The following is a 15188-nucleotide window of genomic DNA, read 5'->3' as shown; positions in this document are numbered from 1 at the left end:
CAGTAAGGTACTGGATAATAAACTCAATGTGATTAAGGGGAAGAGTAGACAGGGAAAAGATGATGATCGCAAAGGGACAGGTGGTCTGAGGTGCATTTGTTTTAATGCAAGAAGTGTAGCACGTAAGGCAGATGAATTTAGGGCTTGGATTAGTACCTGGGAATATGATGTTATTGGTATTACTGAGACTTGGTTGAGGGATGGGCAAGACTGGCAACTAAATATCCCAGGGTATAGATGCTTCAGGAGGGATAGAGGGGGAGGTAAAAGGGGTGGAGGAGTTGCATTACTGGTCAGAGATGATATGACAGCTGTGATTAAGGAGGGCACGATGGAGGATTCGAGCACTGAGGCAATATGGATAGAGCTAAGAAATAGGAAGGGTGCAGTAACATTGTTGGGACTTTACTATAGGCCTCCCAAAAGTGAGCGTGAAGTAGAGGTACAAATATGTAGACAGATTATAGAACAATGTAGGAGCAATAGGGTGGTTGTGATGGGAGATTTTAACTTCCCCAACATTGAATGGGACTCATGTAGTGTTGGAGGTGTAGGTGGAGCAGAATTTGTAAGGAGCATCCAGGAGTTTTTGAGAGCAGTATGTAAATAGTCCAACTCGGGAAGGGGCCATACTGGACCTGGTATTGGGGAATGATCCCAGCCAGGTGGTTGAAATTTCAGTTGGCAATTACTTTGGGAATAGCGATCACAATTCCATAAGTTTTAGAATACTCATGGACAAAGACGAGAGTGGTCCTAAAGGAAGAGTGCTAAATTGGAGATAGGCCAACTATAACAAAATTCGGCAGGAGCTCGGGAATGTGGATTGGGAGCAGCTGTTGAAGGGTAAATCCACATTTGAAATGTGGGAGTCTTTTAAGGAAAGGTTGATTAGAGTGCAGGACAGACATGTTCCTGTGAAAATGAGAGATAGAAATGGCAAGATTAGGGAACCATGGATGACAGGTGGAATTGTGAGACTAGCTAAGATGAAAAAGGAAGCATACATAAGATCGAGGCGACTCAAAACTGATGAAGCTTTGGAGGAATATCGGGAAAGTAGGACAAATCTCAAACGCGCAATAAAGAGGGCTAAAAGGGGTCATGAAATATCTTTGGCTAACAAGGTTAAGGAAAATCCCAAAGCCTTTTATTTGTATATAAGGAGCAAGAGGGTAACTGGAGAAAGGATTGGCCCACTCAAAGACAAAAGAGGGAATTTATGCGTGGAGTCAGAGGAAATGAGTGAGCTTCTTAATGAGTACTTTGCATCGGTATTCACCAAGGAGAGGGACATGATGGATGAGGCTAGGGATGGATGTTTAAATACTCTAGGTTATGTCGGCATAAGGGGGAGGTTTTGGGTATTCTAAAAGGCATTAAGGTGGACAAGTCCCCAGGACCGGATGGGATCTATCCCAGGTTACTGAGGGAAGCGAGGGACGAAATAGCTGGGGCCTTAACAGATATCTTTGCAGCATCCTTGAGCACGGGTGAGGTCCCGGAGGACTGGAGAATTGCTAATGTTGTCCCTTTGTTTAAGAAGGGTAGCAGGGATAATCCAGGGAATTATAGACCTGTGAGCTTGACATCAGTGGTAGGCAAACTGTTGGAGAAGATACTGAGGGACAGGATCTATTCACATTTGGAAGAAAATAGACTTATCAGCGATAGGCAGCATGGTTTTGTGCACGGAAGGTCATGTCTTACAAACCTAATAGAATTCTTTGAGGAAGTGACAAAGTTAATTGATGAGGGAAAGGCTGTAGAGGTCATATACATGGACTTCAGTAAAGCATTTGATAAAGTTTCCCATGGCAGGTTGATGGAAAAGTGAAGTCGTATGGGGTTCAGGGTGTACTATTTAGATGGATAAAGAACTGGCTGGGCAACAGGAGTAGTGGTGGAAGGGAATGTCTCAAAATGGAGAAAGGTGACTAGTGGTGTTCCACAGGGATCCGTGCTCGGACCACTGTTGTTTATGATATATATAAATGATCTGGACGAAGGTATAAGTGGTCTGATGAGCAAGTTTGCAGATGATACTAAGATTGGTGGAGTTGCAGATAGCGAGGCGGACTGTCAGAGAATACAGCAAAATATAGATAGATTGGAGAGTTGGGCAGAGAAATGGCAGAGTTCAATCCAGGCAAATGCTAGGTGATGCATTTTGGAAGATCTAACTCAAGAGCAGACTACATGGTCAATGGAAGAGTCCTGGGGAAAATTGATGTACAGAGAGATCTGGGAGTTCAGGTCCATTGTACCCTGAAGGTGGCAACGCAGGTCGATAGAGTGGTCAAGAAGGCATACAGCATGCTTGCCTTCATCGGACAGGGTATTGAGTACAAGAGTCGGCAGGTCATGTTACAGTTGTATCGTACTTTGGTTAGGCCACATTTGGAATACTGCGTGCAGTTTTGGTCGCCACATTACTAGAAAGATGTGGATGCAGGGTGCAGAGCAGATTCACCAGGATGTTGCCTGGTATGGAGGGTGCTAGCTATGAAGAAAGGTTGAGTAGATTAGGATTGTTTTCATTGGAAAGACGGAGGTTGAGGGGGGACCTGATTGAGGTCTACAAAATTAAGAGAGGTATGGACAGGGTGGATAAGCAACAAGCTTTTTCCAAGAGTGGGGGTGTTAATTACAAGGGGTCATGATTTCAAGGTGAGAGGGGGAAAGTTTAAGGGAGATGTGCGTGGAAAGTTTTTTACGCAGAGGGTGGTGGGTGCCTGGAATGCTTTACCAGCGGAGGTGGTAGAGGCGGGTACGATAGCATCATTTAAGATGCATCTGAACAGATATATGAACGGGTGGAGAACAGAGAGAAGTAGATCTTGGAAAATAGGCAACAGATTTAGATAAAGGATCTGGATCGGCGCAGGCTGGGAGGGCCGAAGGGCCTGTTCCTGTGCTGTAATTTTCTTTGTTCTTTGTTTATGAATAGGGAGTAAATAGAGGGATGCGGACCGAGTTAGGGCAGAAGGTTTTTCTTTAGTTCGGGCATCACGATCGGCACAGGCTTGGAGGGCCGAAGGGCCTTTTCCTGTACTGGGCTTTTCTTTGTTCTAAAATGAGTGAGCATCATCGGGGGACGAGACGGGGATGTCCACTCTCCCCATTGCTCTTTATCTTGGCAATGGCGTAGAGGGACTGGCAGGGGATAGTACCGGGGGGGGGGGGGGGGGGGGTGGAGCATAGGGTCTCGCTTTGTGCTGACGACTAGTTGCTGCATATTTCGGACCCATTGGGGGGAATTATGGGGATATTAGAGGAATGTGGCTGGTTTTCGGGGTATAAATTGAACATGGGGAAGAGCGAGGTCTTTCTGATCCAGGTGAGGGGGCAGAAGAGGAGATTGGGGGAGCTTTCAGGTATTCAGGCCGCGAGAGTGGGAGCAGCTGCACCAGTTATATTTGGCTTGGTGGTAGAGCAGATAGGGGATTTAGGAGGTGGGATGCTCCCCCATTGTCATTGGCGGGGAGGGTTCCGACAGTAAAGGATAACGGTTCACCCGAGGTTTTTGTTCGTATTTCAGAACCTCCCGATTTTTATTCCCAAGTCATTTTTTAGAAAGGTGAACACGGTGATTTTAGGATTTGTGTGGGCAAAACCCTGTGGGTGAAGAAGGTGCTTCTGGGGGTGGGGAGGGGAGAAATGGTGGCTCTTCTAAACTTAATTTACTACTGGGCGACAATTATTGCAATGGTCAGGAAATGGGTACTGGGGGAGGGATTGGTGTGGGAGCAGATGGAGGCAGCCTAATGTAAGGGCACGAGTTTGGGGCACAGTTAACCGGCGGCCAAGTACTCCACAAGCACCTGTAGTGGTGGCAACAGCACATGGGATTGGAGGGGGCATTGGTGTGGGCACCAATTTATGGCAATCACCGGTTTGCTCCGGGGGGGGGGGGGGGGGGGGGGTTGTGGATGGGGGGTTTTGGGGGTGGCAGCAGGCAGGGATCGAGCGGTTTGGGTATCTGTCTGCACCATGTTCTTGAAAATACAGAAAAATGTGTCATTTGGAACATGGAAGTCTGGCAATATCTGGTCTGAGAGGATACAGGGAAAGATCCCACAAAAGGTTAATAGCAGCTGCAAAGAGCAGGATTGTAAAATGCAGATTATCAAACACACAGGTTTCATGTGGTAAGCTAAAACAATGGCTCACACCTTCATGGAATGTAACTATCTCAGGAAGTATCTGGAAAGGCATGAATGAGAGTTTCAATTGACGAATGTTTAAAACAGGCAGGTCTTTCAGTTAAATTTTAGCATACAGCTAAAAGCAAAGTCTCACACCTTAATTGAAATAAACTCTTAGTAAACAGCTGGAAAGGATGGAAGATGCTCAGTCGAATTTGGTGTAAATTCTAAAGTGCAAAATTCTATGGACATCAAGTCAATTAAAAGAAAATTGGAGACGACCTGTCTACGGGAGACACAATTTGAAGTCAAAATCAAAGGCAAAGTTATGAGCTGGGGACAATTGGAAAATTAAGCGATTCGAAAGCACAGAAGTGGAAGTAACACCTATTGAAACCAAAGGAACTTTGAACATCACAAAGGATAATGTAATCAGATCTGAGGTGACGTTATGCCCAAAATGAATAATTAGTTGTATTCAAATGTTTACATCAAAGATACTTTTTAACAATCAAAGGGAAATAAGTTAATTTACAATAAGGCTCTAAAAGCTTAATAATTGTTAGAAAGAGAATATAAACCCAGGGAGCAGCAGCAACAAGGACAGAGCAAAGAAAAACAGCAACAGGAGAGAAGGGGAGGAGAACTCAGAGAGAGAGAGAGACAGAGAGAGAGAGAAACTCGGTCATGGGAAAGACAAGGCAAGCAGCCGAGTTTAAACAGTTATACATCTAAGGAAGACTAATTTAAACAGGAGTCAGAGTCAGCTTAGAGATAACTAGCAGAGTTAGCTCTTATAGCTCAGTACATGGATCAACAAGACACAGCAACAGAGCTAACCAGCGAATACATCCCAAAATGACCAGAATTCAAAGAAGATTGATTGTCAAGGTGGGCCTGAAGGTCCCTTCAACCAACAGGAATAATCCAGAAGCAAGATCTTTTTACCTTTCTGTAAAGAAAGTGTTTGCAGCTTTTAAAAGAAAAAATATAATAATAAAATAACTTAACTTAACCTGAAAAAGTGGTTTATTCCTGAAAGTCTACGTTACTTACTTAGCAATGCAGGACCCAGGACATCGATGCTACTAAGTGGTAAGTAGATAAAATCTTCGGTGAAGGTATGGGTTATACCGGGGGATAACTTGAAAATATAGTTTGACCTGAATGGCACCCACCGAAGCCTGCATCGGAGTCAGGGAGTGAGAATCCCTGTTCACCATTTAGAATATTGGCCCTTTTTGGTATAGGGGGAATTCTAAGAATAGTGGTGTGTTTTCAAAAACAGTTTATAGACGGGGGCTGTCTGTGCTCGGAAGAGTTGGAGGAGGAATTTGAGGTTCCGTTACCTGCAGGTGAGGGACTTTGTACGATGGCAATTATCAACCTTTCCGCACCTGTTGCCCCAGGGGCTGCAAGATAAGGTGGTGTCGAAAGCGAGAGTAGGGGAGGGGAATGCATCAGAAATTTATCAGGAGCTGATGTACTGGGAAGGAGCCCTGATAGGGGAGGTGCAGTGGAAATGGGAGGAAGAGGTAGGTAGGGAGCTGGAGGCTGGGTTATGGGAGGATGCCCCGAGGAGGATTAATGAGTCTTCATCCTGCGCTAGGCTTAGCCTTATACAATTTAAGATGGTCCACAAGGTACGTATGACTGTGACTCGGATGAGCAGGTTCTTTGAAGGGGCAGAGGACGGTGTGGGTGGCGTGCGGGAGGGCCCGCCAATCATGTCCATATGTTTTGGGCGTGTCCGATGTTGGTTGGTTTTGGGTGTGAAGTTATCCGTGGTGTTAAAATTTATAATATAAATGCCTCAATAAAATATGTTTCAAAAAAAGGTTGATTACCTTAAACTCAAGGACAAAATATCAACATTTATTATCAAACACAAATTATGTACCATATTTGCGCTTTGGCTACGATAGTATATATCGGATTAAAACAAAACAAAAAAGACCTCACTGTTGGCACTTCATGTTTAATGGCTTGGGGCCGCACGGTGGTGTAGTGGTTAGCACTGTTGCCTCACGGCACTGAGGTCCCAGGTTCGATCCTGGCCCTGGGTCAGTGTCCGTGTGGAGTTAGCACATTCTCCCCGTGTCTGCGTGGGTTTCATCCCCACAACCCAAAGATGTGCAGGCTAGGTGGATTGACCACGCTAAATTGCCCCTTAATTGGAAAAAAAATAAATGGCTGCTAAGAAAAGTTTAATGGCAAAATTCAGTATCAAGCCTACATGGATGTAATTTAGTTAAATCACATGCTTACCACAGCAGAAGAGCAGGACAAGGTTGGTCAGTGGAGGAGGAAATGTATTAATCCATTAAACACCTTTATTGACCACGTCTCACAATGTATACCCATGCATTGTTATATGTGCTAGTTTCATATTGCGGCGATGCCGGCGTTGGACTGGGGTGGGCACAGTAAGCAGTCTGACCCAACACCAGGTTAAAGTCCAACAGGTTTGTTTGGAATCACTAGGGGCTGGTTTAGCTCATTGAGTTAAATCGCTGGCTTTTAAAGCAGACCAAGCAGGCCAGCAGCACGGTTCGATTCCCGTACCAGCCTCCCCCGACAGGCGCCGGAATGTGGCGACTAGGGGCTTTTCACAGTAACTTCATTTGAAGCTTACTCGTGACAATAAGCGATTTTCATTTCACTAGCTTTCTCAGGCGCAGCTCCTTCCTCAGGCGAGTCACCAGATGAAAGAGCTACGCACCGAAAGCTAGTAATTCCAAACAAACTGTCGGACTTTAACCTGGTGTTGTAAGACTTCTTACTGTGCAGTAAAATGCAAAAATGTAGCTAATTACTGTAAATATTTAATCCAACTGGATAGTTTTGTAACATTTCAGAACGTTTAGTTAATACAGCAAGGTGTTTAACATCTCATAGAATCACAGAATCTACGGCACGGAGTCAGGCCCTTTGGCCCATGCCAACCACAAAGCCCATCTAAGCTGCATTTGGCCCATATCCCTCGAAACCTTTCCTATCCATATATCTGACCAAATGCCTTTTAACTGTTGTCAATGTCCAGCTCATTCCATACGTACCATCCTCGGTGTAAAAACGATGCTCCTCGGGTTCCAATTAATTATTTCTCCTCTTAGCTTAAACCTTTGCCCTCTAGTTCTTCATTCCCCAACACTGGGGGAAAAGAAACTTGAGTGCAATCACCCTATCCATGCCTCACATGATCTTATTCACCTCTATAAGATCTCCCCTCAGTCTCCTACGCTCCAGTGAAAAAAGTCCCAGCCTGTCCAATCTCTATAACTCATCAATCCTGGCAACATCCTTGTAAATGTCTTCTGCACTCTCTCCAATTTAATAACATCTTTCCTATAGCAAGGCGGCCAAAACCGAACACAATACTCCAGGTGGGGCCTCACCAAAGTCCTGTACAACTGCAACATAACTTCCCAACTTCTAAACTCAATGCCCTGACTAATGAAGGCCAGGATGCCAAAAGCCACCTTCACTGCCCGATCTACCTGTGATTCCACCTTTAGAGAACCGTGCACCTGAACTCCAAGATCCCTTTTCCACGATGCTCTCTAAGGTCCTACCATTCACAGTGAAGGTTCTACCTTGATTTGACTTTCATCTGAATGAATAAAAAATGAAACACACAAATATGAATTGCTTGGATTCCCTTTATTTGGTTCTTCTCACTTATTACAGTCACCAAAATTAATGACAGCATAATAAAATTGCTCATGTGCTTGTTGTGGATAGGGACCATTTTATGTCACGTAAGTGTTAAATTACTGGGCAGCTTACAGAATGCACAGTTCAACCTTCTCAGTTACAGTGCCATTCTGAGCAGTATTGTTTATCACAAAAAGGTTACAAAATCCGAACCTAAACATTAGTATACATTTTAACTGTCACAATAATATCCATCATGATAAATTGCATTCCGGCCAATAACAGACCAATCCTAGCAGAAAAGGCAGCGGCTGAATTTTGCAAAACATTGCACAACATGCTGGTAATGCCACTGTTACCATGACATCATTTGTGACTCCTCTTTCTATCCATTAAGTGGAAATGGAGATGATTCACAGTCAAACTCTTGGTCATTTCTGGCAGCTTAAACTGCTCACATAAATTTTTGAAAGTCTATATACAACAGTAAGTATTAAAATAAGGTATGACCGTCAACAGCCCACCAAGCAATAGGTTTATATTTTTAAAGATACTCTCTGTTCAGCACTTGAGTCAGTTTCTCTATCCAAGGGAAAGTAAACATTGGCTGTGCTGAATTGAGATCACCAGGATGAAAGTGCATGTTTTAGGAAATTACAAAATCAGTTCTGCCTTCTCTCAGGGCTGGTCTATAATATCTATCTGTAAATTAGTTTATACTTCAGAGTGGGAATTTAATAAAAATACAACTGTGCAACACTAGCCTCAGCTGAAAACCTTTGGGCAGTCTCACATACCTGACATGTTGAATTCTCCATTTTCAGAAAAAAATGTAAAAGTTCACAAGATATTTGTGAACACAAAGCTTAACATTATTTCAGAAAAATACAATAAGCATAATTTTCACCGAAAATTTCTTCATATTTTCACTTGTGGAAAGGACCAGCAAATTAGGTTTCAGGAGTGCTTTAGCCATATTGGCCAAACCAACCCTCTGAATAATCAATGATACTTTGGAAAGAAAATTTTTTAATGCAAGAGTTATTTCAGTTTATTTCCATACAAAAACCATCACTTAGTACTGTAGCTTTTTCATTAATATATTATGATGCAAGCATATCAAACAATGTTTACCATGGAGACCAGGGCTAACATTTTGTTCCTGTGTTGCCCTCTTTGTATCTCATTGGCAAATGGACACTATCCACAACATTTAAGCATTCAATTTTTTTTTTAACCAACTAAAAACTGAATATTACAAATAAAATGCTGCACATGGTTGTGGATGAGTGTTTCTCTGCAGCAGAAATAGTCTGATTACTGCACCAACAGAAACAACTTCAGTAAAGATGACTCACAGTAAAGGATGTAACCTAGAAGCTGAGTTATGTGCAGGACACCAATGGTTCACTCTAGGTAGAAGTTCATAATCCAAGTTTTACTTGTACCTACAGTTACCGAGAATCTATTGAGATGGACAATCAATCACCAGCTCAGTCTGGTCAGGGGTCCATTTTAAGTACCCTAATTTCCTGAGAAAAACCTGCAGCTTTAAAATAAAAGGGAAATAGAGTGGGTCCTAAAATGGTGTAACATTTTTAATGAAATGTACTTCAATGTAAAAACAATGGATTTTCGAAATAAAATTGTGCATAAAATCTTTGTGGTTCGACATACCAAAGATATGGTTATCCGAACAGCTTACAGCACATTGAAAGCAAGGATGAAGCTGGTAACTGGTAAACCTCTGAAATCAAGATTTACTTCAAATTAATTTCAATAGCTGTGGCTTCCAATTGAGAAATTGAGGTACTTTGTCACTAAGTTTCCATGAAAGTCATTGAAACCTGAAGAATTCTCCTAGTTGTCTGATGGGCCTGACTTAATCACGAACAACTCTTCTTACAATGAAAATTTCATGATTTCTCAGAGTCCTTTTGTTTACTTTTAACTCAACAAGCTGAATTAGCTCAACAATTTTGTCTAGAAGCATTCCAAAGTGCTTTGCTGTAAACTTGCTAATGCCAAATGCTTTGAAATACAATATCCTTGCCTCTTACCTTGAGTTCCTTTGAGTACTGGTGACAAAACTTCAGTGATCTCTCATTCTATGGCATGACTAAGACTGAAGCCTCCAATTGTACAAAACCCTTCCCCTATTGACTGGGTCACTTTGCCTAGATCCAATATAAACGGTGTCTCCATAAAAAGACCATTCACCTGTGCTGTGTCTGAAGTGCCCCTTATCGCATAGTCCAGCTGCTAGAATTCAGACGATGACCATCCCCTGTTTATATAAGGCCCTCGTGTCATCTGGATCTCAAAAGTTCAAACTAGATCTGAATTTGAACAAATTTCAGTTTTTTTCTGTGAACGATCAAGTCCTAACTCTACCCAGTTTAATAATGTAACTGCTTCATTTACATTTTTGCAAACATTATTACATTTAAAAACATGCTATGTTTCCTACCATTTTTGTATTCCCTTAGAAAGGTACATTGAAACAGTTTTCACACAATCAGATCCAAAAGCTCTTACATACAGTTATTGAAAGTGCAGTTAAAAGGTGAGGAAAGGCTACAGAGAACTTCCTCATCCCAACAGTACCCACCGACAGTGACTAAACCACGCATTCAGGTTGATCAAAACAAAAAGGGAAAAAAAGAAAAAGATGATTGCATGACTTGCAATTATAACACTGGAGATGAGAATGGGGCATGTCTTGAGTTGAGTTTCAAATTATATCAGCAGCTTCAAAAATCTTGAAGTAATTGTTGCTTTTTCGTTCTGGAACTTTTAAAAAACTTGAGCTCGACACTGCCTTGATCCCACTTGGAGAATTAATGCTACTTAATGCAGATTTCAGGTGTTAATTTCAAAGACGATGCTTTTGTGGATTCCCACAGAAAAGGAAGTAAAAACGTTTGCATGGTGCATTTGCCAAGTCCACTAGTATGAACCTCACAGGAGAAAAGAGTACCAATGTGAAAGGCCCAAAGCGCTGGACAGAAAGGTCATGATCTTCGACAACAGCAGATGCCACAAAAGGGATGGATTTCTGAATTTATCACTGTAAAGTTGCAGAACACACTTGTAAATCTCACAGCAGTTTCCAGAGTCACTTATGGCGCTGAATAGTTTTCCTCTTCCGCCTCTTGAAGAAACAACAGCACCTTAAAAATGAAATGCACAATTACTTCATGAATAAAAAAAAGTCTCCTCTGCTAAGGTTTGGTAGACTGCAAAAGAACACATTGTGCCTGTTGGTATCAACCAGCACTAGATTGCCACCAGAATCTGACTCTCTCATTTCTACAGGAAATGATGGTGATTGAAGATGTCATAGAGCCATAGATGTTTACAGCATGAAAACAGGCCCTTCGGCCCAGCTTGTCCATGCCGACCAGTTTCTATCACTAAGCTCGTCCCACTTGCCTGCATTTGGCCCAGATCCCTCTATACCCACCCTGTCCATGTAACTAACTATTTTTTTTAAAAGGGAAAAATTGTACCCGCTTCTACCACGGCATCTGGCAGCCCGCTCCAGATGCTCACCACCCTGTGTGTGAAGAAATTTCCCCTCTCATCTCTTTTGTATCTCTCCCCTTAAATCTATGCCCTCTTGTTCCAGACTCCTCTACCTTTGGGAAAAGATGTTTATTATATCTTGGTAATGGCCAAAATAGAAAAGTGAACATAGTGGATGGTGGATTTTATTTCTGGTCACAGACATGTTTAGGTTTTAATATATTTATGAAGGATAAATTAACTATCACACAGACAGAGGAAAAGCAGCTTTATACATTACAAAACCTTGTGCTTACTAACATGATACTAATGTGAAAGAACCTATCATATTTCTGCTTTGGGCATGGAGTGCTCTCTTCTCAAAGCAGACCGAAAATAAATCTGCCTTTACTGTTAAAAATGATGCAAACACCATAGCTTCACCAGAATAGCCCCACTCAATTTTTCTCAGATTGTGTTGACTTGTGAGCAAGTTTTATGTTACTTGTGCCCACTAACTGCTGAGTTAAACTATTGCAATTAATTTTACATTGGATTCATATAACCACCAGAAAGGGGAGTTTCATCTCATCAATCTCATGCCAGAGGTTAAAGGAGTATAAACATTAACCCCACTGACACACCAAATTCTGTTTCTTTACCAATAATAAAAACTATTTCACAAAGAACATACTAATTAACAGTGTCAGATGTAGACATTTAGAACATTGACCAGATATTCCATATCAGATTTTGATGTGTACAAGACATTCAATATTGAATGAGAAACAAGATAGAATCATAAAATTTACAGTGCAGAAGGAGGCCATTCGGCCCATCGGGTTTGCACCAGCTCTTAGAAAGAGCAGCCTACCCAAGCCCACACATCCACCCTATCCCCATAACCCAGTAACCCCACCCAACAGGAAGGGCAATTTTGGATACTAAGGACAATTTATCACAGCCAATCCACCTAACCTGCACATCTTTGGACTGTGGGAGGAAACTGGAACACCCGGAGGAAACCCACGCAGGGAGAACGTGCAGACTCCACACAGACAGTGACCCAAGCCGGAATCGAACCTGGGACCCTGGAGCTGTGAAGCAATTGTGCAAACCACTATGCTACCATGCTGCCCTAAAGATAACCCAAGAGTTTATTTGGAAAGTAATCAACGGTGATATGGTTAGATCTGTCTTGGGATACCCACACAGGTAAATGCCCTGCACCTTCACTAACATGTTGAACAGTTAGTTTATTGCTACTTTCACCATGTTTGGCCAAATCGAAGACTGATTCCCAAGTGCAATAGGCACCTTTCAGCCCAAAATTGACTTGCAATAAAATTATTATTCAAAAACACCTGTGAGTGGGCAATTCAGGCTTTAGTTTTCCCCCTATTCTTACAGGAAAGTATCTATTTTCACTAAACATTTTCTTTCGATAGAACAGCTGAGATGGAACTTTAGTATGTGGGAGAATAATGCTACGAACTCACATCCCATGATACATCAGTGTGTCACTGTCATTGTGAGTGTACCTTTAAGAAATGGGTGTTTATCAAATAGCTGCAGTGATGTCAGAGTGTGGGTGGAACTGGACTGTCTGTATGTTTTACTTTCGCTTTGGGTTGGCAGCTACAGGGTGTGTTTGGTTTTGTTTTGCAGATTGGGAGCTGCATCCAGAGAAACAAGGTGTAATTCTGATTTCTTTCTGCATGAAAGAAATGTCTTCAAATCACTTGCTGCTTTAAGTGATAACTGCTCTCAGTAGAGAATTTAAACCTGATCTCTGTGTTAAAGAGGTTATTTGTCTTATGGATGTTGTCAGGAAAGATTAAGGGTTACTTATAGAGTACTGTATTCTTGGGGGGGGGGGAGTAGTTATCTTGATAGTTGCTAAGTTGTTTACTGTGTGTTTATAAAAATGTTAACTGGATTTCATAGAATAAACATTGCTTTTGTTTAAAAGTACTCTTAGTTCTCTGTTGCATCACACCTATAAAGTGGGCCCGTGTGTTCCCCATAACTACAATCTATTAAAAGTTGTGGGTCAGGTGAACTCCATGATACACTTTGGGGTTCTCTAAACCCTGGCCCATAGCAGTCACATGCATTGAACCACCAAACCTATCCTTTTGTGGCTGTATGTTTAAGGAAGTCTATAATTTCCCATAGAATGGGGAGGGAAGAATTACATGACGAGTGATCCTAGACCATACTGAACACAGCCACAACTGGGAATAATTTTTAATAATGACGAACTCTCAATAGTCAAAATGAATTAAAATGGGAAAGGAGGAGAAACGTTCTGAAGTAATAATCTTTCCAAAATGTGATTCATGCCCAAATATTTCAGAGAGAAATTCAAAAATGTTGAAGTTTTGCGGGTGTCCTAGATGGTCCACATTACAACACAATTAAATTGACTTCATTATCAAGACATGGAGCCATCAAGAATCCCCACCTGTGACCAAAGTGCTGTGAAGGTTGAAATTGGTCTAATTTCTGCCGCAAGTACAGATAAAAGTTTTTGGATACTTGGAGTAAACCACATATTTTGATTCAAGAAGTGAGGAGGAGAAAAGTGGTTCAGACCCAGTGCCTGAATAACTGACTTGAGCTATTTAGAATTCTACACCTCCAACATCATTTCACCTGCAAAACACAGAACTAAATGACTGATTTGCTCGTAAGCCATTTATAGCTCAAACAGATTGGAGATAGAATCCTCAATCCCTCTCTCTTCCCCCTCTGCTCTCTTTAATGAACCCATTCCATTCTGAATGTGCAGATTCTGATGAGCTCTGTTGTAGAAAACATGTCATTGTGTAGATTAGCAGGAACAGAATGTAATACAACTGTTACTGATGGAGTCTTTGTAAAGCTGAATATATTAAATACAATCAGCTTCGAGTGCAAAATGTATTTTGTGGCTTTCAAAACACACTTATTTGCAATTATATTCAAAAATGAATTGCTGTCCATTTTTAGCACAAAATGTCATTGTCAAATTAATAAGCTTTTGCAATTGGAAAAAAGCTTCAGAACCACGTACGTGATTTGTCTTGGATATAAATCCTGTGCTAGGACACCCTGGGCTAGGTTCCAACGTCTCTTGACCTGGAGTCACAAACTATTTGAATTGACCAATAATTCTTAGTAAAATACCCAAATGTTTAGTCCTTGGCTGCCCAATGAAATGAATGAAAATCGCTTATTGTCACGTGTAGGCTTCAATGAAGTTACTGTGAAAAGCCCCTAGTCGCCACAATCCGGCGCCTGTTCGGGGAGGCTGGTACGGGAATCGAACCGTGCTGCTGGCCTGCCTGGGTCTGCTTTAAAAGTCAGCGATTTAGCCCAGCGTGCTAAACCAGCCCCAAATAATTAGTCACCAGGTTTGTAAATTTAGCACAATTATTTTTTATTTATGACAATAATAATGAAATAAGCATTAAAAGGAATTAAATGTTATGTCACAGACTTTTCATTAATAAATAAATAAATCACAAACACATATCCATCCATCCCCATTGTATAAATTCCCTTCCAAATCTCTACTGAGGTAAATAGGCAAATTTAGAGTACCTAATTATTTTTGTTTCCAATTAGGGGCAATTTAGCATAGCCAATCCACCTACCCCGCACATCTTTTGAGTTGTGGGTGTGAAACCCACGCAGACATGGGGAGAACGTGCAAACTCCACACGGATAACGACCCCGGGCCGGGATTCTAACCCAGGTCCTCAGCGCCGTAGTCCCACTAACCACTGCGCCACATGCTGTCCCGGGGTACTCTAAATTTATAATTAATATAATTATAATTGTAGGTAGCAGATGAGGAGCGTATCAGCAATGATAGAATGGTGGAGCAGT

General features: G+C 41.8%; 1 protein-coding gene across 2 annotated transcripts in view; it reads right to left on the bottom strand.

Moving 5' to 3' along the window:
- Positions 1-7794: 7794 nt before the first annotated feature.
- LOC119952965 (casein kinase I-like) overlaps positions 7795-15188 on the bottom strand; it is a 144184-nt gene continuing 136790 nt past the window's right edge. For both annotated transcript variants that reach the window (XM_038776610.1, XM_038776609.1), the window contains one exon: positions 7795-10978. In XM_038776610.1, coding sequence (XP_038632538.1) covers positions 10924-10978 — 55 coding nt within the window. In that variant the 3' untranslated portion in view covers positions 7795-10923. The remainder of the gene's footprint in view (positions 10979-15188) is intronic.

This window comes from Scyliorhinus canicula, chromosome 18, assembly GCF_902713615.1.
Source record: "Scyliorhinus canicula chromosome 18, sScyCan1.1, whole genome shotgun sequence".
Lineage (NCBI taxonomy): Eukaryota > Metazoa > Chordata > Chondrichthyes > Carcharhiniformes > Scyliorhinidae > Scyliorhinus > Scyliorhinus canicula.
This window is presented reverse-complemented; position numbering and strand designations above follow the sequence as displayed.